This window comes from Cupressus sempervirens, chromosome 10 (genome assembly GCF_028749045.1).
Source record: "Cupressus sempervirens isolate cs-2001-9-10 chromosome 10, ASM2874904v1, whole genome shotgun sequence".
In the NCBI taxonomy this organism is placed as follows: domain Eukaryota; kingdom Viridiplantae; phylum Streptophyta; class Pinopsida; order Cupressales; family Cupressaceae; genus Cupressus; species Cupressus sempervirens.
In genome coordinates this window covers 128,493,395-128,520,591 of record NC_143127.1, presented here as the reverse complement: position 1 = coordinate 128,520,591, position 27,197 = coordinate 128,493,395, and the positions used below count along the sequence as shown (strand labels likewise).

Genomic DNA, 27,197 nt, shown 5'->3' with positions numbered 1-27,197 from the left:
TGAAGGGATATGTCTCTTCTCTTGGTTTATTCCTCATACAAATACAAGAGGACGTTGCCATTGGAAAGTACATACCAAACATTATGGCAGTGCAAATACATTTGCAGCAATCCTCAGAAATCCAACATGGTATCAGAGCCTACTGTAGATGTATGAAAGCTAGAAAGGAATAATGAGATTATTCGTTAAGGGATTATTTTGGATATAGAAAAATCTGCTAAGAGCTATCGTGATAGCAATAAACACTCATGAAGGGTAAAGGTAAGATACTTCCAACAAAGGGAAGAGGCAAACAAGAACAATAAAGAAAAAATCCAGACATCGGAAACGCATCTTGGTTATATCTTGATGGAATATTGAGTAACATTCCTCAATCAAACAATCAATCATGGCAAAGGGAACATTCATCGTGCCAGTAAATAAAGACAGGTTATAGGATATCGATAAGCATAGGCAGTGGATGCAAGACAAGAAAGGACATAAAAGACATCGCAGATCAGAAGACATCAAAGTTAGCGTCCATAACTATATCCTTGTGGAAGTATCGGGTAAGCTCTCAATAGATATCCTGATCCATTGTATATGTAGGACAATACAACATATGGGCTTTAAATTGAGAAATGTCACTGGTAAGCACAATATATGCTATTAATCCATGGTTTAGAAATTACAGTTTGGAGTTGTATATCGTTGAAATTGGCATCCATGGGGGCAATAAGTCAAAATGAATAAGTATTGAGAATAGCTAACAACTCATAGCTATAGCGCATCAACATCAGGTATTGGAATATAAATATATTTGAGAGAGAAATTATTAGAGTTGTATGGATATGGGAATCTGTAAGGCAGACAAACAAATTGCATAATGCAACTGGCGAGTAGTGAATGAGATACGCCTGTCAATATCTCTTACGTTCTTTAGATCCATCGGGATTTTTGTAAATCATCGACTAGCAACAACTGAATAAGTTAAAATGATTGCCACGGGCCATCGTGTATGTGAAGTGATTCTGCACAGTTGGTGAAGGATTAGTTTTGTAAGGGGACTAAATCATCTCAGAGATACTATATATATTTCCTTGTGTTCGCTGGATGCACTCACATTCAAATACAATGATTATGATCGCTTCTACGGAGACAATATGTATTTTGCCAAAAAATCAGAATCTAGGTATCATTAGCTTCGTCAAGTTATGCATAATGCTTGGATACGAACAACTGTTTGATAACGGTGTATGAGGCTTCATTTCTTGCCTTTGACAATTTGAAGAGTTTACACTTGATTGAGCGATTATTTGCAAAAGATTCTAGTTAGGGCTCTTCGCTAGATGCTCGAGAAGAAGGTCCATGTTAGAGGTAGACAAAGGCAAACAAAGGAGCAGAGTGGATCAGGTGTTAGAGACTGCATATATGTTTTGGATACAAAGGGTATGAAAGAGGATGATTCTCTTTTGAAAATTGTCTTCCTCCAATTTTCAGGGCATATCACATAAACACTCTCCTCCAAGTCGAGGATTGTATATGGAGGACAATAGGAGGATTAATCTCCCCTATCCAAGTGAAAATAATCATAGAAAGAGTTAATAAAAGATTGAAATCATTGATATCAAAGCCATTGGAAAGATGATAATAGTGGACATAGTGCGTGAGAAATATCGGTGAGAGTTGATAATGGTGAGTATCGATCCCTCTAAGGTAAGTAGTTATGGTGTAATATGATTTTCTTTCCATTGTTTGAATTCTTTGCATTATTAATACATAAGAGGAGAAAGAGACATCGGGCACCAATCCGCTAAGTATGTATCATTATTAATAATTATTTTTGTAGTTATATTATATGAGATAGTATAACTGAAAATATAGGTGGTAACAAACATTATAGAAAGTAAAATATTATGTAATGAATATTGGTATATTGAGAAAGCATCAAGGACATATATTTATTAATGAGAAAATAATAAATAGGAGATAGATTAAAATATTGAATATATATTATACTTATCTATGCTATTGAAATGATCTTATGCAAACTATTTATTATTGTAGTCTCTCTCTTACTTTTGTTTTTATAAGAGTTATGTGCCTTGATCTTTTCCTCTGAGAATGTCATTGTAGGAAAAGGGAGACTGATATTCAGAGGGAGTCTGACACTTTTTTTTTCAAAGGTAAAGGGGCTCAGAAGATTGATGTTCAAAGGGAGTCTAACTTAGTCAACCTTCGGTGATCTCGATCATATTGATTTGAGAGGGAGTAAACCATGTTGAGATGGATTCTCTAGTGCACATACCTTATAAACATTTTTTGAGTACGTGGTGAATGTAATGCAAATTGACGTTCTAAAGACCATTACTCACACTACTTGGTGAATATCATGCATCTCAACATTTTGAAGGCCATTACTCAAAAACTATTTGACGAATACCATATATTGTTATTCTGGAGACCAATACTCAAATGTGATATCAAAATGGTGAATGTCATGTGTTAATATTCTAGAGACCATTGCCTTATTGAGTACATGGTGAATATCAAGTGTTGATAGTTTGGAGACCATTACACTGAGTTTTGGTGAATATCATATGTTGATATTCTAAAGGCCAATACTCTTGATATCATATGTGATATCAAAATGATGGATATATTTTGATCAAAGATATCTTTAAAATTTGCCATACCTAATATTACCAATGGTGTGATACGTGTCTTATGTTTATCCTCCCTTGCGAAGAGGGATTTTGATGTTTTGGTAGCTTTAGTAGGATAAACCTATGAGATCAAAGAGAAATTAATATAATTGCAATATTCATATATATGTATGTATACAACTATAATTAAGTTTGCCATTATATTAATTATATTGATGAATAGACATGACCCATGAGGGGACATGTCTCGTCTCTTGGTTTATTCCACATACAAATACAAGAGGACGCTGCCATTTGGAAAGTACATACCAAACGTTATGCCAGTGCAAATACATTTGCAGCAATTTTCAGAAATCCAACTTTCTGCTAGTTGAATGGGAAAAGGAAGTGTACTACATATTTTTTCAATCGATAGTTCCAACATCCTTTGTGCATTCTTTCTCATCTTCCGTGATTTCTCTGCTATTTTGTCAATTGAGAAAGCTGATAATTGAATATATTTCTGAATGTCCATGTCCTCTGCAATGAATCTTGTAACATCCTCTGACATATTTGCAATTAGTGCTTCAAATGGAGATTTTGAAATACTATCTTTATCCTTACCAGTGTCCTTTGTAGGGGTCTGCAAGATTGCAATCTGAGTTTGCTTGCTTACCTCCTTTGCTCTCTGTCCCATATCTTGTTTCTGCTCTTGTTCTACTTCATTAACTGTTGTAGCCTTTTGCTCACTGTCATGCCTCTGATCTGACAAACTGGTTTCTGCAGCCTCAGAACTGGGTTGCAAAGTGATAATACTTGGTTGTGACCAAGTCAATAAAGGTACTACAGGTGTCTGTTCACCTCACAAAGTGTCCTGGTCCTGATGACCGTCCTTATCTAGCTCTTTTTCTTTTGCCATTAAATCTTGCTCTTCACTACTATAATCTTCAACATTATCAATAACCAAATTGTCAACATTGTATTCTGATTGGTCCTTTAATGGATCCTTTGATGTGTCAATGATTGTTTGAACTCCATCAATGCTCATGTCTGGCTGAGTTATATTGCTAACATATTGTTTAGTGCCAATGTCCTCACTAGTCAAAATAGTAGGTACTTCACAAGATTCATTTTCATCCGCAGGCTGCAAATCTTTAGGTCCACCAAGTACTTTGAGTACTGCTTCTTCAGTCTCCTTAATGACTTCCTCATAAAGTCCTCCCATGATCTAAAGATGTCTGGTTTTCTTTCTTAGGAGTGGTTCCGATTTCTTCAGAATGTCCTGCAATTGCTCATCACTCTCTAACAATAATAATTTATGTACTGCATTTTCTTTTCCTCCACTGCTCTTTGCTTCTTAGTCTCTAAACTATTGTACAGTTCTTGTGAAATGTTGCCTTGAATGTGAATGAAATATTGCTTGAAGTTAATCATGTACTTAACCATTGCATTCTCAAGTTATCTCTTTTGATTAGGATCATATAAATCACAATATTTGTTCAATTGCTCAAAGTTTCCATCATTAATGATCATATTATTCATTCTGCCAATTTCAGGCATCCGTCCTTTCCTCTTCTTCCCACTGCTAGATTCAGGTTTGTCTTGTGATTTAGTGATTTGTCCTCTCATTCTCGGTTTCTCTTCTGCTGCATCTTTTTCTTCTGCTTGATTCTTTCTGCCTTTATAAACAATATCAAGTTTAGGCATTTTAGGTCTTGATCCTTGAGACATTTCCTTTACTCTCTGTCCTCTTGGGTGATTCTTTTGACTTCTCTTCTTTTATTTCTGTCACCAAACTTATTGTAGGCTTGCTTGGTATAACAGATGGTGAACTTCTTGTAGATATTCTTGTTGGTGTGATTGCAGTGTTATAGACTGGATGTGAGTAATCTTCACCTCATCTTTTGATGGTGTCACTGTGGTAGGTGCTGCTGTTGTAGTTTCGATTGCAAGTGGCTTAGTCAAGAGTATATCAGACTGGCCACTAGCTCTCATCTCCATAATAGTCTGCTTAGCTTCTTGAAATTCTTGCCTTGTCATTCTAATGTCCTTAATCATTTGCTCAATCTTTTTATCCACTTTCTTCTTGATTTGTTTACTATATAGCTGATCTCTTACTTCATTGTACTTTTCTTCATAGGTTCCCCATCTAGGGCACTTTTCATCGATTTTTGATTTTAGGATTGTTTGTGCATAATTATCCAACATTTGTTCTGTCACCTCATCCCATAGGTTCAATGTATAGTTGTCTAGGTTCTACAGTCTCCATGCATGTGTGATCAGCTTGTACCATAAAACATATATCATCTTTGTATTTCTCCACAATTGATTCAGGCATTCTAAACCTTTTCTTCATCTCAGTTTGAAAAGACTTCATCATTCTAATAGAATATTCTAATGTTTCTTTAATGACCATCGTAGTTAGTCTTTAGTTTATTAGGTAGTTTCTATTTTTGTCTTTAGTCCATGATTGTTTCTTTTAGAAACACCATCTCTGTAAATTTATATAAAGAGCTTTCATCTCTTTTGTTTAATACAATTACAACAACATTGATTTACTGTAACATGGTATCAGAGCAGGTCGATGGGATTTCATAAAATTTGGTAGATTTTTTAAGGAAAATTCGAGCCTCTTTTAAGTTGGAATTTTTTCCAGAAGTTTGCTTCGTGCTTTTTAGAAATAAAAATCATTAGAGGTATTTTATGAAACTTTTGTCTTTTGTCTTCGAGGATTTTTGCTGGAAATTGCAAACTTGGTTAAAGGTTTTGATCTCGCGATTTCTTGGTTGCAACAAAAATCTCTGATTTTTTAGGGTTGTATGTACTTGCATGTGCTAGTTTACCATGTAAAGTCTTGTGTTTTGCTGCCCTTAAAAATTTCTTATGGATTTCTATAATTTGCAAAGTTGCATGGGACTCCTTTGTGATTTTATAATTTTTTCTTCAAAAATTATCTGTTGGGTTTTACTATTTTTCCTAAAAACAAAGTTTTGTAGCTATTATCCGTGTCTCGGAATTTGTTTGGTTTTGATTGATTTTTCACTTCAAAAATCATGCTTGGTTTTTATCAAATTTTCACCTCAAAGATTGTGTTCGGTTTTTCATTGATTTTTCTTCTAAAATATCGTGGCTTTTTGCAATTTGTTTTGGAGCATCATACCCACCTACAATGTTTGGAGCGTTTGTTGATTTTTCCTCAAAATTGTACTAGCTGTTTTCAGTGTTTGTTTTTGTCTCTAGGGAAGAGCAGATTCGTCATCCAACATCAGGTTTGATATTTTGTGATGATTTCTGGTTAGATGTTTTGCTGATTCTAAGAGGGTTAATGATAGACTTATCTCGGTGGCAGAGTCAGTGGCAGGCTCTTGTCTCTTGTTGCAAAACATTCTAAAGAAGGGGACACCCGTCTCTGATCTTTTATGGACAAATTTTGGTTTCTTGGTCATTAACATTTTGCAGATCTAGGGAGGGAGGGTCTCAGTAGTAGCAAAATGTTTTTTAGAATTTGTGACCAAAGACAATAGTTAGACAATGACCATTAAGGGAGGGTAACAAAATATTCTAATATTTCTTTAGTGGTCATCATGGTTAGTCTTTAATTTTTTAGGTAGTTTCTATTTTCATTTTTAGTCCACAATTGTTTCTTTTAGAAACATCGTCTTTGTAAATCTATATAAGGCGCTTTCATCTCTTTTCATTAATACGACTTCAACATCAATTTACCATTTCACATTCTAGATATATCCTCTATTATACTAGGCTGCTTCCTGAAGTAATAGGTAACCAATTCCATAGTGTATTTGTCACTAGTCCACTCATAATTAGACATACCCAGAAATTTGTTCATTACTTGGAAGAATAAGTGAATTAACAAGATTTAAATCTGAAAGGTGTGTGCTTGTTCTTCTTAATCCTCTCAATGTTGTTAAGCAATTGCTGTCTTAAAATTGCACACATTCACTTTTTCTCTATCAACAATCATCTTATATGCAGCATGGATAAATCTAGCTGATACAAAATTGAGGCTTGAACTGTAATTCATCTTGTAGCTAATTATTTTGCTTAGTCTCACATTAGTTTGCTTAATTTGGTCTAATCTCATACCTCATCCATCCCAAGTTGATCCTGTGTTAACTTCAACTAAGTTCTTAACCTTTTTTTAAGAAATAGGTACACTGCCTTCATTATCAAACCAGTTAGTTTATGGATTAGGTCATTGGTTATCATAATTGGTATGTCCCCTACCCAAAAAATTCCATCAGGAATTCTGCTATGTATAATTTTTGTCCATTCAGGTTGTTCAAACTCTTCATAAAACATGTTATTTATTATGTTCAGTTGACCTAAATGCTCATAACCTTGTTTGAATGTTATGCCATTGTTGTAAACCTCATTCATATAATTATCTCCAATTGACTCAAATTTGCAATGTATATATGCACAGATATCCTCAACATGTAAAACCCTATTCGAAATTTGCAAAAATGCTCCCATAGGATCATCTCCCAAAGACACGAAAGGGTGCTTCTTAGACGATACCTAGTTCTTTCCCTTGCATCACAAACAATGGGTGTAGCCATTTCCTCTATTAAATTGAAAATGCAAAGCAAATTACGATCTCATGGATGAAATAAATACCTTTTACTTCGGGTTTTAGGGCTTCATGAAAAATCTCTTCAAATGCTTTGAATATGCTTCCAAATCGCTTTGCTAGCTCTTTGTTATTCTTTTTCGTTCAAATGGTGACCAAACTATGCAATTTTAACCCTTAAATCCTCCAAAAATTGGATCTGCAATTAATGCGCAAATGCATACACACAAAAAGCAGTTCTTCATACTAGTAACCTTCAACTCTTCAGTGACCTTACATATGATCATAAAAACTGTTGCGGTGTTAGATATAGATTCGATAATATCATGCCATGCTACTGGTAACCTTGCGAAAATTAATTCTACCATCCAGGGGTTTGATAGATTTCAGGTGCAATATCCCTTGTTTATGCTTAAGCAGAGATAGTTCATGTTGATGTGGAGGGTTCGGTACTTGGTACTGTTCCCATCTTTTCTTCTAATGAATCTTTTGTCTTTTCCACCCACACTTTAGTGTTTGCTGGTGTTTGTTCTCTTACAAATGTCTTGTCTTGTCAATGCTTCCTACTTGCTTCTTGTTCTCATTCTGATCATTTCTCACATTGTTCATGTTTTTTTTTGTATTAGGTGTTCTCATATTTTGTGCTCTCAAGCTAGGTGTGCTCATGTTGTTGAAATCAATCAATATACAAAATCTTGTTGTATGTCCTAAGTTAATGAAAATTTGACATGCCATAAATTTGTTTCCATATCTAGGTTTAAACTGATTAATCTGTAGTTTGCAATGTGTCCAAAGTTGTTGCACTTATAACTTATAACTCCATTGTTACTCACTCCCATAGGTCTACTAGTTGTAATGTTAGTCCTTTCATGTATTCTATCATTAAATCTAGGATTCCTACATTCACTAGATCTATGTCCATAAATAAAACAATTATAGCAATAGCTGGAAAAGGGTTTAGAATACTTACTTCTGAAGTCCTTCATGTGTCCAGGTTAATTGCATGCAAAACATCTTCCATTGAATTGTTTCCTTTGATCTCTAGGTTGGTTAGGTTGATTTGGTCCTTCATTGTTCAGATCTGCTTGTTGACTAGGTTGTTGGTTCACAAGTACTTGTTCTTCAGTAACTTCAGATTCTTTAGATGATTCTCGTTCAACTATCCAATTCCTGTCTTATCTCCAACAGGCCTTTGTGCCATAATTTGTTCATCAAGTTTCTTTGTGCTTTTGTACAGCTTCTCAAGATGTTGCTTAGTTTGTGTATGTTCTCCTTTTACAGTAGTATTATACTTCTCAAGTTCTACAAACTTCAGTTGTGTACTCTCAAGTTCAGATGTCACTTTAGTAAGTTGTGATTTCAGATCTACATTCTCAATTCTCAAATCTGATTGACTCTTTTTCTCATCTTCCATCATGCTCATCTTTAATGATGTGATCTCCAATTCATCCTTCAGAATTTCATTCTCTTTTTAAAGTTTTGTAGCTGACGAATTATCCTTGATTTGTTCAGGTGCTTTCTTAGATCTTGTGCTCTCAATCTGATCCTTAAACTTATGAATAAAGTCTTGTGCATCCTTAAGCTTAATTTTCAACTTGTTCCTTTCATGAGTAACTATATCTAATTCTGTGACATTGCTATCAGGATTTAACTGTGTGATTTTTGAGTCAAATTCATTGACCCATGTTTCATGAGTAGTGATTCAACATGAATCCACCTCTCATGAGAATAAATGGAACACTTAGCACTCATTGGATCTAGGTGATGCTCACAAAATTGCCCTTTTTTCCTATTTTACAACAACAATACAAGCAAGAAACACCTTTATCAAAAAACTCTCATACAACTCTGAAAAACACGTTACTGTATTATACAACAGCAATACAATAACCAGTACAAAAACCCAACCTTAAATACAGATTAACAGTCAGATTGGAATACTAGAATAAGAACTAGTAAGTGCGAATGAAACACCTGAACTGGTGTCTCCCGGGATGATGGGTTTGCGTCCACTATCTGCTAGCACGAGGGGCTATGCCCTCAAACTAGCTGAAAGTTGAAGCTTTCTGAAAAGTCTCACAAGAGAGAAAACTGAGTTGAATCATAAATCAAGCATGTCCAACAATGAGTCGCTTTCCCCTTTTAATACACGAACTAAGACTCTTCGACTCCCCTCTGGCTTTCGTCCTATTCCCTTGTGACTCTTCAACTTCCCTTTGGCATTTCGTCTCATTCCTCCTTGACCTTTTGCCCTCTTTATAACATTAAATTATCTTTTAATAATTTGAGTTTACGTTTCAGAGTCAATTTTAACATTATATAAAATAAGACTTCAATATTTCTAATGTCCCAAAAAGGGGACATTACAATATTCAAGATTGTTGGAAGGAGCATAGTTATCAAAGTTATCCAACTCAAAAGCAGCCAATTTTCCCACAAGAGTATCTAGGGTTAGGTCATGTGCTGGATTGCATCTCATCTCTTGAATACCTGAAACTCTAATTGCATAAATAGGATGAAGAGGTCTTAGTACCTTGCTGATTACTATTTCACCATCAATTTTAGCTCTTGCAGCTCTGATTGCACTAACACTTTCTTTGACCCTTTCATTGTATTGCGTGATGTTCTCATCTTCTTTCATTTTAAGTGATCAAATTTACCTGTTAAACTTTCTGCCTTGGCTCTTTGCACTTTTTTGTCACCTCCAAAGACTTTTTTCAACTTTTTCCACATGTCAACTGCATTAGGACAATCTTTGACTTCATCAAATTCAGAATAGTTCAAAGAGGATTCAATATCAATCATCATAATATTGTGATCCTTTGCTTCTTTTATTTGCTCCATAGTCATAGGCTTGGCTGGTGGCACATATTTGTTCTCCAGGTAGAACACACCAATATCACTGATGCTTGATATATGTAGCTTCATCAACTCCTGCCATGCTGAAAAGTTTTTTCTGTTTAGCTTAGGGATCTCCCTTTTGTAAGACATCCTGATCTTTAGCTTATGTCCTTAAAAACCTTTCGTGCAAGCACCAACTGCTTTGATACCAATTGTTGCAAATGTAAGAGGAGTAATTGACAGGGGAGGGGTGAATCAATTACCACAAAAACAAATCCTTTTCCCTTGGATGTCAATACAAACTTCCACTAATCATGCAATACTGGATAGCTCGGTTAACATTAGAATTTTATTGTCACTCGGTTAACAAAGCAATCTTAAGATTTATTAAACTGTTTTATCCTTCAGTAACTTACTTGCAGAAACTTAGAGCATAAGCAAATAACATGAACACAGATGACACCAAGATTTAACGTGGAAACCCAATTTGGGAGAAAACACCTTGCAACTAGTCACAATAATTTTCACCTTTTTGAAGTGAGCTCTGTTAGGAGCCAACCCTGTTAAAGGTTACAAAACATATTGTAAATTATGACTCTGTTAGAGGATTTAGATCACCCTGTTAGGAGCGGCCTGGTTGGAGGTTTTTAAACACTTCAATCTTGAAATGTCACCTTGTTAGAGGATTTACAAAATGACTGTTAAGTCAACTCTATTTAAAGATTTCTTTACTGCTACAATGGTTAGAAAGTAACAACAATTTTGACCTGATTTATGAAGCAACTATCTTTGCAGATTCAGATCTCTATTCTAGCTTGACCTTCTTGATCAAATGTTTCTTTGTAGCTTATCTTTCACGCTTTCCTGCTCTGCCTTTTGCCTTCGCTCACATATCCATCTTATTTCATATTCCACTTCTTACTTCTTGTCCTCACAACTTGACCTTTCTTATATATCATAAGCTAGTCGGCTTGAATACCTTTTCAAAACATTAATAAACATCCAAATAGTCGACCTCCATTAATAAAATATTTGACAATTACATTCTGTTGTCACTCGATCAACACTAGGATTAAGCACTCTGTTGACACTGTGACTTCTTCAATTCCAATCCTACAAGCCTTTGATGTCCGACCACCTAGTCAATACTGCAAGCCTTTGATGTTCGACCACTTGGTCAGTACTGCAAGTAGGAATCCATCTTGTTAACCGACTGCTTGGTTAATAGTGGAAAGTCTTCATTACCCGACTGCTCGGTTAATACTAAGATACACAAGGTTAATACTGCAAGCTCTACATTGCTCGGTTAATATTGACATTTGTGTAAACATCAATGACAATCTACAATTGAAGAATTGTTTCCAACATGACAACTGCCTAACTACCAAGAAAAAAGAAAGGGTACCCATTTGCATTGGTGCGATAGAGTGAAAATATGACAATATAACTTTTCAATAGTGGATGAACAAAATATTCAAGAAGCAATTGCGTAAGTTTGTTCTTATCTTATTTGATGACCTTCTCATTTTCAGTAGGTCTTGGGAAGAGCATTTGAGATTTGGATGAAGTTTTGGGTATCCTTAAGAGTTTGTACTTGCTTGCTAAGGAGTCTAAAAGCAACTTTGATATGATATAATTGTTATGTTTTGGACATATAATCAGCTCCGAGGGAGTTAGTGTCGATCTTGAGAAGATCAAAGCCATTCTTGAGTGGCCTTCACCCTCTAAATGTGCATGGTAGAAGGTTTTTTTTTTGGGTTATGTGGTTTCTAGTCTGCAAGATGTTTGTCAAAGGATTTTCTCAATTGGCCCCATTTATAGATTTGACAAAGAAAGGAGCCTTTGCTTGGTCAGAAAAAATGCAGCAAGCTCTTGAGCTTCAAATGCTTAATGAACAGATGCCCATTATTAGCTATTTCAAAATTTAGTAAGCCATTTGAGCTTGAATGTGATTCTTCAGGTGAAGGTATTGGGGTTGTCCTAATGGAAAATAAACACCATATTGCATTTGAAAGTACAAAGTTATTGGGGTTGTCCTAATGCAAAATAAACACCATATTGCATTTGAAAGTACTAAGTTAAAGAGGAGGTGAAAGAATAGAGTCAATCTATATGGCAAGGAGATGCTAGCCATAATCCATAATGCATAATAAATATTTAGTTGGAAGAAGATTTATTGTTAAAACTGAGGAAGATTTATTGTTAAAACTGACCACAATAGCCTTAAGTACAATAGCAGCAAAAATTGGGTTACAAACTCCAACCCTATGACTTCAATATTATATATGTTAGAAGAAAGAGAAACGTGGTGGCTGGTGCATTGTTGAGAAGGCCACACGTGTTAAAGTTTCAAAGGTAGCAGCAGGTTGGAAGGAGCAAATGCAAGCTGATTATGCAAATAATGTTTTGTCAATAGTATTCCTGATGACACAAATGATAGGTAAAAGGTAAGGGAGGGTCTCTTTTCGACATGGATAGAAAAATGTCAGTACCTGAACTTACGATCAGAGGTCAGATTTCAAAGACATTTCAGTGGCTGGTCAGCCTGGTTATTACAAGACTTGTGGGCAGATCCGTGAGAGATTCTCATGGAAATACATCCTTTGGCCAATTTTTAATCCAAAACTGAAGAAGGTTAATGATAAATGTTTTGAGAAATGCAAAGCAAGTTTGAGTCTTAACAAGAAATTGGGTATACATTTACTCATTTCCAGCTCCAAGCTGGAAGTCAGACCCAATACTTTAACTATTTCCAACTTCCTAAAGGATTTCTGACCTAGGAAGTTGGTTGAAATCTTAAAAGTTTCCAGCTCTTGTTGTAAAATCTGATCTTCGTAAAAATTGGCATGTTTTAGGAAAAAATTTACTTTTGTTTTTCAAAATGCGAATTGGAGAAGCTTTATGAGCAGGTCGGCTCTGTTAATAGACAATGGATTCGGTAATTTAACTGCAAAATTTGACAATGTCAAGGTCATCTCCTTAGCAAATGTACGTGACCCTTTATTAAATGTGTTCGGAGGCTATAAATAAAGGTCAAATGTAGTTGTTTTAGGCATAATTTGAAAACACAATCCAAAGACAGATCAGATTAAGAGGAGCACGAACTAAGGCAAAAATCTGGGCAGAATAAGTAAAATGCACATCTGAAAATTGAAAATCAGAGCAGAGGTTGTTTGAAGAATGTGTGAATTTGAATTGAGTTGAGTGTTGAACACTCAACCTTGAGATTTTCACACCATCACCCTATTACAGATTGGAACCCCTCTTTTTGCAGTTGTTATCAGTAGGTTTTACTTTAGCAGTAGGTCGGCAGCAATTTGAGAGTAAGTTTTCAGCTAGTTGTGGTGTTCTAGTCATTGAAAAGAGACAACGAGATCAAGTTTTGTGATGATCAAGTGAGCAATGGGCAATTCATGTAACACATGCAAAGTGGCAACTTGGGTCAAGCCTGAGAGGGCTTGACAATTTGGAATCAAACTCAAAGTGGATCAAGTGCTATCAAAGAGCAATGAATTTTCAATTGATATGAAGGACAGAGTGAAATTTAGATTCAAGATGATTAAGGGGAAAGCCAAGGAGTTGAAATTCAAGACAATCAAATGAGAAACATGAAGTCTGTAAGGATATATGGGGATTGGATCTTGAATTTTTGAATTCGTTGGTAAAGACTAGGTTTGAGTGAGGTAAGCATCAAGACGTTAAGCAAAGGCGGCACTTGAAATGCATGAGGAATTTAAATTTGAACAAGGAAGGAAGTCAAGCAACTTACTGAGGCTAAAATCTCTAAAATTCCTTTTATGCTGGCATGATTTCATCTGAAATTCAGACATTATGCAAGCTTGGCCCAATGAACTTCAAACTCTCAAAATATTCCATGCCCAAGCTTGCCAATTGGGGCTTGGTTTTCCCATAGAAATGTTGATTTTGCCCAATCAAGGATTAAATTCCAAAGTGACACTGCAAGCCTTGCCAAGTGAAGCCTCAAATTCTGATCTGGCATATGGAGGCCTGCTCCATGAAGGTGAAATTTCCGAAAATTGCAGGATGGTGTTGTTAAAATAATATCTAGACATAGTTAATGGTCAATAAGCAATCTATTAGTCTAGATTATTTCAGTTTAGTTAGACTAGAATGTTTCTGTTCTCCTCTTTAGTAGTTGTTAGTTTCTTTTAGAAACTTAATGTAATGCAATTGCCTATAAATTGTATTCTTACCTCAGTAATAAACAAGAAATGACTATTGTCTCATTTGCATTACATGGTGTTGAGCGGGTTTGGGATATTTAGTAAAGTTTTACTTCAAAAATTTTCCATTTGGGAGTTATTTGAATTTTTTTCTATCTACATATTTGTAAGCCTAGTCATTTTAGTCTCACATCTTGGTGCAATTTGCTTCTAGCGCAACCTGTTCTTTTTTTCTTATTAAAAGATTGCTTGTTTTAGAAATTTGTGGGGTTTTTGTGTGGCTTTATTTTGGCCGTGCAAGTTCAATTCGTATTCTGTCGCGTGGGTTTCTTCACTACAACGTTCTTCTTAGCTCATCAGTTTGGGTTATGTTTTTCTTCTAACACCCTTGTTGAACATAAAAAAGAACCACATAAAGTTTGCGGACAGTCATGAAACCCTAGCCAAGATAGAATTCACAGCGTGAAGTGAATAATGCAAATCTGAAACCTGGAAAAGGAAACCCTAGCCATGAAAAAGGCTCACAGAAGAGTTGCCAATCACAAAAAATCGTGAGCAGGTTATACAGAAAACAAAACACAAAATGAAATCGTGTTAAAAACTAGTGTTGTAAAAAAAGAGCATGTTGAAGCTCTTAGAATGAAGGAAAAAACACCTCCAGACAGCTGGAAAATGCTATTGCACGGGTAGAAAACGGATCAGTTTAAAAACAATATCTTTCAATAGAATATCAGAGTGCAAATATTCCCACCAGGTCTTTGAGCCCAGATAAGTTAAATTTAGGGGGCAACTTGGTACATTTGACTTATTGACCATTAAGGAGGGTGTTAGAATAATATCTCTATGTAGCTAATGGTCAATAATGTAATTTATTAGTTTTAAATTTTTTTCCAGTTTAGTTGGAGTAGAATGTTTCTATTCTTGTCTTGAATAGTCTTTAGTTTCTTTTATAAACTCAGTGCAATGTAATTACCTGTAAATTGTATTCTTAATTCAGTAATAAACAAGTAATTACCATTGTCTTATTTGTGTTATAGAGGTTTTCCACCTGAAGATCAAATTTCCAAATGTGGTTGTGTATTCTTGCTCAATGCTCAGTGGATTTCTGAAAACCTGTGTGTTCTTAGCGCAACTCCATATGGCTTTCCAAATTGAATTAATGGTTGTCTGCCTAAGTGCTGTTTGAATTCCGAGATAAGTTATCTATCTTGCCCAATGAGGCCTTGAATTCTGCAATGGCCATTGTGATTTTAGTGCAACCTAATATAAAATTCTGAAAATGCATGGAGGTCTTGCCCAATAGGGCTATTGAATCCGAAAGTGTCTTCTCAGTTAAGGTCAAAATCTCAAAAATCTCTGATGTTTGCCCAATAGTGCATGAATTTCTGAATTGTGCATTTTTATTGGCCGAATCAAGTGTTAAATTCTGATACGACAAATGAGAGCTTACCCAATAAAGGTGAAATTTCTGAAAAATCTTGCCCAGTGAGCACAAATTTCGGAAATCCTTCATGTAGCTTGAACATTACAGCATGGCTGGGTAAATGTCATGTCCCCATATTTATAAGATTTAATAATATAATAAAAGAATAAATTGTAATATAGCTTATTATTATATATTATAAATATAATAAGGAGATTAGTAACATCTAATAATAATATAAAACTGAATTATAAAAAATAAATAGCTAAATAATATTATTAAATTATTAAAATACTGAGTATAAGGAAAAGTAATTATTAACGTGACATTAGGCTGACAATAGCAGAGAACATCACATATAATTTATAATGAATAAATAATTTATTAATTAATAAAATTATTATAAATAAGTAAATATTATTAATTAATAAATAATAATTATAAAAGATTATATTTAATAATATCAAACTAGATGAAGAATTTCATGCTAGACCAAAACAAAGTATTTAATAATACGCGAACAAGAGCATATAGTTCGGCATAATTAGAAACTAATATTATGGTTTGGTTACACTTAATCATTGAATCGTATCAAAATAAACTGATAGTGAATATTATCTGGAAAATGAGATCCTGAAACGATATGAACTTTCAAAGGGTGCAACCTTAAGAATTTAATAGTATGTATTTAACGTCAACTCAGAAACAAAAAGTAAACTATAAGGGCATTGCAATGAATATAAGACGTTGCAATTCAATGGATACATGCAGTCTCTATCGGAAGCTATGAAGGTATTATAGGAGGCCAAGCCAACAACTTATGATATCAACAAAGAAAGCATTGAAAATGAATAGCCATGCAAGCTACAGGTCAGAATGGAGGATAATAATTACTAATTTCGGAAGAAACAACTTATAAATGATAACCAAGGGCTTCCATATCGGAGACTGACTACCAATTACGAGAAAACAATCTGGATATAGCAAGGAGTCATCAGTCAGGAATGTAAGCCACTGAAATACCAATTCAGCGATGGAGGGACTTGTGGAACATATGAGAGCTAGTGACATATAAGCATTCGGACGTCAATACATTCAGATAACAAAACAACTGTGATTTGGGAATTTGTATGCATCTGGTTGTTGCAAAGAAGAATATATTGTTAATAGAAATTCCTTCATATTTATATATAACATGGAAGAAATACAAGGATTTGCATAAGAAGAAAGCAGCATGGACAGAGAGGAGGGAAAAAGTAGCAACAACTGGAAAGAAGATAAAAAGGTGACATGACAGAGATGACTAATAATTGGAAAATAAACAAACTGTAGACAAAGACAACTGGCATTGACAACATAACAAATTAATGACTTAGAAAGATAAGATAACAATGAAAGAATTAGATACCAGTTACAGACTTAAACCATAGACAAAAAATTATTAATTTGAGCAAGGAAACAAGAGAGTGAGGATAAGTGTCACACATACACCAATAGTATAGAATCAGAGAACTGTAATATTAAATCACCATAGACAACAAAGCATAAGTAAATAAAAACAAGAGAGTAATATTCGAAAACCAAGTCACATCTGAGATATAGTATGGAATAAAATAAAAGTATCGAGAAAAGGATATAGGACATATCTAGAGGCAATCCAAAGGTTTGAGTATTCATTATTCAAAACTAGAACAAGGGACATCATAGTAAAATTGATTAATATGAAATTCCGAAAGTTAGGAATTGTAAAGTTTTAACTTGGAATTCTTAATGCAATCTATGTTGTAAATTTTCAAACATCATTTGAAATAGAGTTTGTAGATTAAGTACAACATCATGATTACTTCTACAGGCAAATAGAGAAATGCATTGCAAACTTGAATTTCCTCCTAAATTTATGTTCAATTAGATTGTCCAACTACATGAAACACATATATCACTACAAGTGCGAGATCAAGATTAAGACATCATGCAGCCATCAAGATTTCAAGTACAAGGGCAAGTTCAAAGTCAAGGCAATGAGAAGATTTCCAATTGAAAAATTTCAGGATGACATCAAGACATGAAGATGCAGCAGTTTGGGAATATGCTATCGCAATTGAGGGCTTCATAATGTTGAATATCAAGAGATATTCTATCATCATCGTCAGATTTCAATCAAGTCTTTAAGACAAGCATGTTGAGGTGGTGCCCATTCACTTTTTACCAGTGAGATCATGCCAAGTGCCTTAGTGGAAGAGCTCAACAACATTATTTCTAGATTTATTAAATTTGCGAAAAAGGATAAGTCAAATAAAATTATCTTCTAAAGAAAGATTTGTTGTAAGCCCATGTGGCATTTCATCATTGGCCCACTAATTGGTGCCTTGTATAAGCTTCCACCTAGCCAATTATTTATTGGCCCTTTAAAGCAATGCAAATTTTTTCATTGGCTCACAAAGTCGTGACCAATTGTACTTGGTCAACATTTAATGCTTGTAGATGTTAGATATATTAGGGTTCTATCGGCATAATCTTGGCCCTTGATTTCAAATCAATATTGGCCACTCATTATATTGGAAAGTACTATAAAAGGCAAAGCCTTCTCATTTTTAAAGAGGAGAGGCTTGTTGAAATTGTCGCTATAATACTATTAAAATTATTCCTTCTTCATTTTTGTTTCTTATGGTGAATGCTTGTAACATTTGGAGTAAGATTTTATTTCATGTTGATTGAAAGTAGTATTTAGTTGAATGGAAGATATTTTGGATGCATCTTTGTAAGGCTTCCTTTTTTCATTTGTAAGTAGAGGCCTAGATAAAGGCTTCCTCATTTAATTTGTAAGGAGACGTGTTTGAAATTTTTGTCAATTATTGCCAAAATAATTGTTAACTCATTGAAGCTTAGTGAAGACTTGTGTTATTTTGGGTGTAAGCATGGTTTCCTATTTCTCACTTATTAGATTTTTCTCATGTTGAGTAGTTGAATGGAAATTGTTGTTGATTGATGATGAAACCTTTTATGCTTATACCATTTGTACTTTGTTGTTTACAAGTTGTATTGCTTAGTTATTCTGAACTCATTTCAATGTTTAACTTCAATTACTAAATGCTTATTGTTTTGTATGTCTTATGATGTCGATGCGTGTAAGTGATTTGAAAATCATTTACATATCCTTAGAAGATTCGCATCAATGTTTCGTTGTTGTTCTAGTTGGCAAAGCAAAGTTTGTTTTGGTTTCACTAAGTCATCGACAGTCTTGCATTTCTAGGAGTAGAGTAAATTCCTAAACTCAATCTCTTTTGCACTTCATTTCAAGTTAGGATTTGTCAAAGAGCTTACATTGCAAAATCATTTGCCATTTGAGGAAAGCTGATAGATTCATTAAAGAATAGTATAAATCCTCGTGCAATTACCAACATGTAACATCATTAGATTGAGTTTTGTCCAACATAAAGTCAAATGTAGACATTGTAAATCTTGCGGTCGCTTTATTTGATCACACATTTGCCAAATGGTTTAGCATTTGAAGTTTACTTGTTCAAGAGAGGATAGTATACTTAGTATTTTGTTCTGCACGTTGGAGTGGCCATTAAACTCACATTAATAGGTGCTACATGGAGATGAATAGTTAAAAGAGGCAGGAGTGTCAAAATTTGGAGGTCGAGAATGCCCCATGACTTGTACCTTAATTTAGAGCTCTGGTTTTGAAGGTGGGGTATGTTAGAGAGGACTAGTTTAACTTCTTAACAAGGCCACACCAAGGATTAGGGTTTGTTGGAAAGTTATGATAGCTTGAGGAATTACAAAGTGCTTATGAGATAGATATAACATTGTGAATGAAAGGCATGGTAGTGTGGGGAGTTTCGATACTTAAATGAAAATAGAGAATAAAGTAGAGAAGGGAAGAAAGTCAAGTTGGGAATGGAAACTTTCCAAGTTCAATGCCTTACATTTTCTTGGGAATTGGTCATGCCTCCACACTCAGAGGTTTTGAAATCCTAATCAGATGCTTGGGGGATGAAAGGGAAGAACTCACACACAAATTTGGATTGGGGGGAATGTTGGTGATAGGAAATGGGTAGTTTGGGCTTCAACATAAATCATATAAGGGGACATCACAATCTTAAATCCATCTAGATATTTTGAGTGCACCTTAGTATGCTTTAGAGCATTTTTAGTTGAGTCATATGTAGGTACTGATTTTCCATCCAAAAATTCATTCTATAGGCTATGCCTCTTAAGATTTGTTATTCTTGTTGCCCTTGGCATTTTGTTGTATCTTTTCTTACATCACAATTAAGTCTTATAGAGAAGCTACCTTTTTGGGGAATAGGGTTGGGTCTCATTTTAATATTTTATAGTTATGTCACAACTAACATTCTTTAATCTGTTTGCTATTAAGGCCATGACATGAGTAGGGGGGGGGGGGGGGGGGTGTGATGTACACAATCCATGTACTGATTATTTCATACCTGAGTAAGTAATGAGTGTTGGTGCATTGTAAATACGTCATACATGATTTGATGCAAAGAGATACTCCCCATTCAAACCTTCATTAAAATAAATCAGCGAACTCTCAAATATCTGATTACAAATATGCAAGATAAAGCATAGAATTCTAGATTGAAATAAAAAACCTAAGCTGATTACAATCTCTGAACCTATTGGCTTCACACATGATGCATATGAAACTGATTACAATATCTAAACCTATTGGCTTTACATATGATGCATGTAAATCTGATCACAAGTCTTCATAACATGCAAGAAGAATCTACAACAGAAAATGCCATAAAAAATCTGTTTCTCCTTTCTCCCTTACTTCTTAATCTTCAGACCCTCAAATCTCTAAGTCTAGCAATGAAAGGGTGAGAGTCGAAATTGCTAAAACTCCACGAGTTACCTCAAATTTTGGTTTGGTTACCTCCCAGAATGGTATGGAAAAACCAAGAGGCAAGCATATTTGCCATTTAGAAATTACTTTTTATGCTTTTAGATGCTTTTTTAATCCTACCCTCAAATATGTTAAGAATGAAAGTCGATTAGGCTACCCACTCCCCTCAGTAGGACCTGTTGACTCCCAAAGTTGACCTCGAAAGGGGCAACAATATCTATAGAAAGTACAAGTGTGGCACACTTATTGCACCTCGCTAGACGATCTTCGAGATTTTAGAAGCTGACTCTTCATTTTGTGTAGGGGAAAAGCTGTAGAAAGATATTGATGAAAACCAAGGTGATACGCCAAAACTTTTGACTGAGTGCACATGTTACCCTAATATGGGATGTTGAGGCACAAAAATGAATCCCTCCGACTAGAAACAACTATTGTTCTTTGAAGGAGAAAACTCTAGACGTAGAACAAGCCATATGATAACAACTATAAACAAAAAAGGCATAGTGCATAGTCTCATCAATAGTTGTTCCTATGAGCATATTAAAGTCGAAGTTTCGCATAGAAGACATTCATAAAGAAGATGCAATTTACAATAGAGACGAAAGGGCTTGAGGCACGATTGATTATATTCACAATCCTAAAAACTTGATTACAATCTTAAGACACAAAGAGGAATCCTCTCGATTTTTGTAACAATTCCCAGTTCGGGCTTCCTTTACAATGCTTTCCCTTCGCCATTTTAAAGGCTCGGGTATACCCTGTACTTCGTGTTCGTAAGTGGCGTGAAATTCGTTGGCTGCCTCTTCCTACGCTATTAGATCACTGTCATCTCTTGCCCATTGCCTCATAATCAGACATTTGTCAAACACACTGTCAACTGAAGTGGAGGTACATTATGTAGGTCGTGAATTGTTTTTCATTCTTCTACAAAAGGTGGATGGCATTTGAATTTGGAAGCACACATGAAGACCTGTGGTGCAAGTGTTACTATCCACGACCTTCGCGATGTGTGAGAATGCATCCCGAAGCTAGGTCCACCTTAAATCGTTCGTTGATGTTTCGTGTGGTAGAAGTTTGGGCCCATGGTCTAAGAGGAACAAGCTATATGGACATGTGGTGCATATGCGAATCTCCCAAAGGATTGTGGGGGGAACGATCATTTAGACATGTGCCGTGCTGACAAATGGCAAAGTAAAAACTCACAGGACCCACAAAATAGAAACTACGTCTAACCAATAAGTCATTTTTGGCATCCATTTTGAATAGCCATTGCTTAGGAGGGAAATAATGAGTTGTCACAAATGTTTGAACTAGAATATGCTAAATTCATATTTGAATCATCTATTTGAACTTGCCTCCAAAAAAATGGCCGCAAATATTTAATAAAATATTCACCTTTTATTACAAATCTATTCCTCATACAACTTTATTCAGCAAAACCTTAGAAAATTAAAATTAAAATGTTTTTGATTTGATGAGTATAGCTCCTAGACCACGGACACTCCTGCATCATGGTTATATCTGCTGATGTCTTTTGCTTTTGACTTCTGGCCTTAAAGGTATTGTTTTTTTAACTATTTTGAGATTCACCTGTTTTCTCCCACCCTTATTTGGCGCATTTGCGGTTTTAGCCTCTGCATAGTTTTACAAATGAGAGACTCTTAAGAGGATGATGTGAAATACTATGTTCTTTGTTTTTATGAGCTTATTCAAAATTAATATTCAAAATTAATACCATTCAGCATTAATGTCTTCTTCTGAACCTCTTTATTTTCAATTGTGTATGCATTTGTGTTGCAAGCCCATGCTACAACTGTTCATGATGATTTCAAAATTTCATATATTGCAATGTTGTGGCACACTATTAGATTTCTTAGAAAATTCAGATGCATTTATGTATTCAATATGTTAGTGACAAGTTTATTTGATACTTAAAAATAGCTCATGTCTCAAGGAATTTCATACATAAACACTATGACTTTGGCTGAAGTTGAACCTCGGAAGTGAACATCATACTGATAAATGGACTTAAATGTTGCAAGTACACAATTTCAAATGTTTGACTGGTCCAAATTGATTCATGATCATAGAGAAAATTCAACAAAATGTTAGAATCAACTTAAAAGTAGCCTGGCTTTTTACATACTCAATTAAATAAATTATAGATATTTTCTTGTAAAAATTGAGACTCAGCTGTGATTTTGATTGTGTAAAGTGAGGATTATCATCTGCATAGGGTACTAATATGTGCTGAGTTGGAAGGATGGAGGTGTAACTTACACCCCTGATTGGCTTGGGAACTTAAGCCAGAGATTTTAACTTACACTTGAGCGATTTCAGTGATTAATCAAGTATAAACAAACAAAAATGTCATCAATATGGACAAGAGGAGGAGGAACTGCCGGCAACTGTTCATAATTTTTATAAAATGATCGAGCAATGCTCTAATATAGGCCAAGTTGGCAAGAATGGTAGCTGAAAAATCAGGTGTGTGAACTATAAAGGAATTTTTAAATCTGCAATTTGAAAAATTGTACTCCATTTTGTTTATCCTGATGAGATGAAATGTTTTAATTACACACAACATGCTATTTGTGCCTGAAAACTCTCACTTGCTTTTCCTTCTTTTCCATAAATATCTGAACTGAAAAATATGATCTGGTTGGACCTTGCGAAGGTGCAATTCTATTCCTTTAAGAGGCTGTCTGATTTGCAATGTACATATATGTAGATAACTTAAGCTGGACAAAGGCTGCTACAACTGGAACACCTCCTTCTCCACGAGATAGCCACACTTGTTCCTCATGGATGAACAAAATTATTGTTTTAGGTGGGGAAGATGCATCAGATTATTATTTATCAGATGTCTATATCCTTGATGCAGGTACTTTCAAATACTCTAAATTACAGTCTATTTTCTAAGGTCTTTATTATTCAGGTTTTGACCAGAATGAATTCATGTACAGGATGATTCATAAGTAATCTCTTACAATGATAAATTCTTGATCCAGTTGATGGTAGTTCCATTAGTACACACTTTTTCTTGACTATGCTTTGTGTGATGATTAAATTTACATTGCATCTCACGATCGATAGATGTATGATATTGTTTGCAACATAATTCAAGTATAAGCTTGTCTTATAGCCATAATATGGAGAAATTTTATGGTTTTTAATGTACTGTGTATGTTTGAGAAATGTAGGTATTTTACCAAGTTCTGAATGTAATGGCCTTAACTGGGATGCTAGCTTAGTTTTATTAAATTTTTGTAAGAAAAACACTAGTATTTTTTATCACAAAGATCTCAATGTGGGAAAGCTTAGAGCATATGGTAGTTGGGATGCAAACAATTATCAATAAATTTCATTGTTGGTGACAAGTCGCCACACAATTTACAATTGATGTAAAACTAGAGGATAAGATGTTCATTTCGGTAGCAGGCCATCTAGAGAAAACATGCAGCCATGGAATTGGAATAAGGATCTGCAGATTTGTAATGTTCCCTTTTCTCTTCCTTCCTATCTCCCCCTTTCAAATAAAGTTCTTTTCTCCCTTTTTATATCTCATGTTTGAGGAAGTCACAACTTTTCAGTGCATTACTTCTAAGTTTTTAACCCTCCATTAACTTATTTAAATTTAATTATGTTATATTTTATTTCTATCGTTTTATATTTTTTAATTTAAATTTTATTTTAATTCTTTTATATTTTAATATTATTATTATTTATTACTAAATCCTATTTCAAAAAGGGGACATCACAAGATCATGCGGCTGTGCTGTCCAATCTCTGTAATAATGTTATTAAATCTGGACAAAGTCCCCAATATATCTGTAAGGCTCCATAACTGAGCTGAATGGCTCACCTACATCTGCTACATAGTGCTGCAATCATTGTTAGTATGGTATGGGTGGTCAAAATGGAAGTTTGGCTGGCGTTTGAGTTATGTTTTGGAATACAAATTGACTGCAATATCTTCGTCTGGACCTCAAAATGTTAGTCAGGCCACATTATGTTGGACAATTGTGAGAGTAGTTCCCAGCCTAAGCTCATTCTTAACCCTGGAAACAACTTTATATGTGCTTCAATCTACCAAGAGATTTTCAGAAACAAGAATAGATGGAGAAACTGAGGTATGAAAAAAATGTCAAAAAATTCTAAATTTGCAACTTCAAATGCAGTAAAATATATAAAAAATCTTCAGAAGTACTTTAAGATTGGATCATGTAGTGTTGATATAGTTGAGATTAATTTATCGTAGTAAAATCATATTTATCAACATAAATTTGCATCAAATACGGGGTCTTTTCATCTACCATATCTTGAAAACTGCAATCGGTGTATCTTTCAGTTTTATGTATAAACTTTTTCAAGATTCTAATCTCCATGAATCAGCTGAACCCAGTCATGTCTTCTGAGAAAAATACAACAGTTATGGCTAGTAGTTGTCACACGTAGTTATTACCCTACTTTTAACTCTCAATTCCTGCAGGAAAACAGCTGCATAAATTTCATGTATAAGAAACTAAATAGTATAATATCCCTTTCCAGATATTTACTAAAAAACCCTTGATATAAAACTTACAAATTTAAAACTGAACAGTAAATCAATATTTGATATAAATTCCAGAACTTTAATCGATTTGTAACCAGCAGATATGCATATAAGAAAATTCAGTAAAGGTTGTTGGATTTCTCCAATATTCAGAATTACATATATAAACCAGCAGTTAACACAAATAGCCGCCAAATACGTTACTGTATTATACAACAACAATACAATAACACGCATCAATCCAAAAAAATCCAATCTTTATAAACAACAATAATATAGTTAGATTGGCAAATGTAGATAAAATCTGTAAGAAGGCTAGGTTTGTGTCCGACCTGCAAATGTTTCTTCAAGGGTTTGCGTCCTCAAAGAGATAACTAGTCACTGTTTCTAGCTCCTAGATTAATATTTGTTTTTAAATATTATAATCTTCATACCTCCCCATGTGGAGTCTGTTGTACCTTTATAACTTTTCCCAATGTGATGCACGCCCTTTTAGGCAATGTGGGATAAAGCACCTTTTTTGTCCTTTAGTCAATTAAGTGAACATAGTACCTTTCTAAAATTAAGTGACAAGTTAAATGAACTTTAACAGTCACTTAGTCAGTAAACCATATAATCATCAGACATCAAAATAATTGACCAAATGAACTCAAATAAGCACATGCAATAGCTCGTTGGAAAGCTCTCAGTGAGACGCTTCCAAACTAGCACTGAGATACCAAGAATTCTGAGCTTTGTTTACTTACTAAAAATAGTAAGCATCCAGACAACCTGCCAAAACTGCTCTGATTGGTTTGAAACTAGAAATGTCTAGGCCAAATCTCGAACTGAATCTCGTAAAGAACTTTTTTGCCCCTAAAACTTAGGCAAAATGAGCCAGCAACACAGAATTATAATGTCCCAGAAAAAGGGGACATTACAAAGCCTCTCTTCTCAAAGATTGCTTGCCCTCAAGCAATCCGCTCATATCTGCAAAAACCAAATGCCAGGATCCCATACTCATCTCGAGAAAGAGGTTCTACTCCTCAGCCGATATACCCCGGCATGCATCTTCCCAAACTCGGAATGGTGGAATAGTACAATAAGGATTAATGTGCCAAATAACTGAATGCCAGGATCCCAAGTCTCACTATAAAGGGACACCAACTACCATGTGCTGCTGCCCTGTGTGCCAATACCCTCAGTCAGAATGAATGCCTCACTCCATGAGGGACCCTTGCAAGTCTCTATTGTCAAGTGAAGATGGGAGCTCAACAATATACCAATATCTACCCCAAGATGATAGCAACCAAACTCTCCACCTAGCTCCTCGATGAAACGCAATACATAGGGATGCTCTACTTGGATCCCAAATGAGAACTCATACGCTGTCTGAGATACCACTGACCAGCTCTTGTAATATCTGTACCATTGTACCACTTCTGTAATATCGGTACCGATGACAATGACAAATCCGACCAATCTGACTCCACCACCATATCACCCTGGTGAAAAGGGAGTAATCCTAATCTCTTGAACTCTGACGTGTTAGAAGGCTGAAATACACAGATCATAATCCTGTGACCGTGTAACAACACAACATAATCCACCAGATGTAAGATACTATTAACACTTGGATCCTCGATCACCCAATCAACATGATCCTGGGTAAAGGAAAGAGTGGTTGGTGAATCACCAACATCATGAATGGTAACACTGTGTTCAATATACTGCTGAATAAAAAATGTAGACACCTCATGTGGAACGTAGGGTAATGTATGTTCTCCCCAATCATCTGCAAATAACTCATTGACCCTTGAAGGCCAAATAGAATTAGCGAATATACTACTAACATACATAGACAAATCACTGATAGCTGGAGTATACCATCAAGTAAAATCACCAATCAACAAGTAGGCCGTGGCCATCTCATAAGAGCTGGGTGATAAATCTCTGGGTAAGCTGAAAAATCCCTCATAGCATGCTAAGGATAAATTTGAAGTTCTTACTCCACCATAAGTACCCTCGCTTGTGTCAAAGTCTTCATAAAACTAAGGTTCACCACTAATTGAAATCTCTGAATTACCCTCACTTGTTGTATCATTAACCATGTGCTCATGTGAA

At 34.9% G+C, this 27,197-nt stretch overlaps 1 protein-coding gene across 2 annotated transcripts in view; it reads left to right on the top strand.

The window, feature by feature from the left end:
• LOC149532957 (uncharacterized) overlaps positions 1 to 27,197 on the top strand; it is a 125,812-nt gene that overhangs the window by 10,122 nt on the left and 88,493 nt on the right. For both annotated transcript variants that reach the window (XM_089807295.1, XM_089807294.1), the window contains exon 5: positions 23,271 to 23,423. In XM_089807295.1, the coding sequence (XP_089663421.1) occupies positions 23,271 to 23,423 (153 nt within the window). The remainder of the gene's footprint in view (positions 1 to 23,270; positions 23,424 to 27,197) is intronic.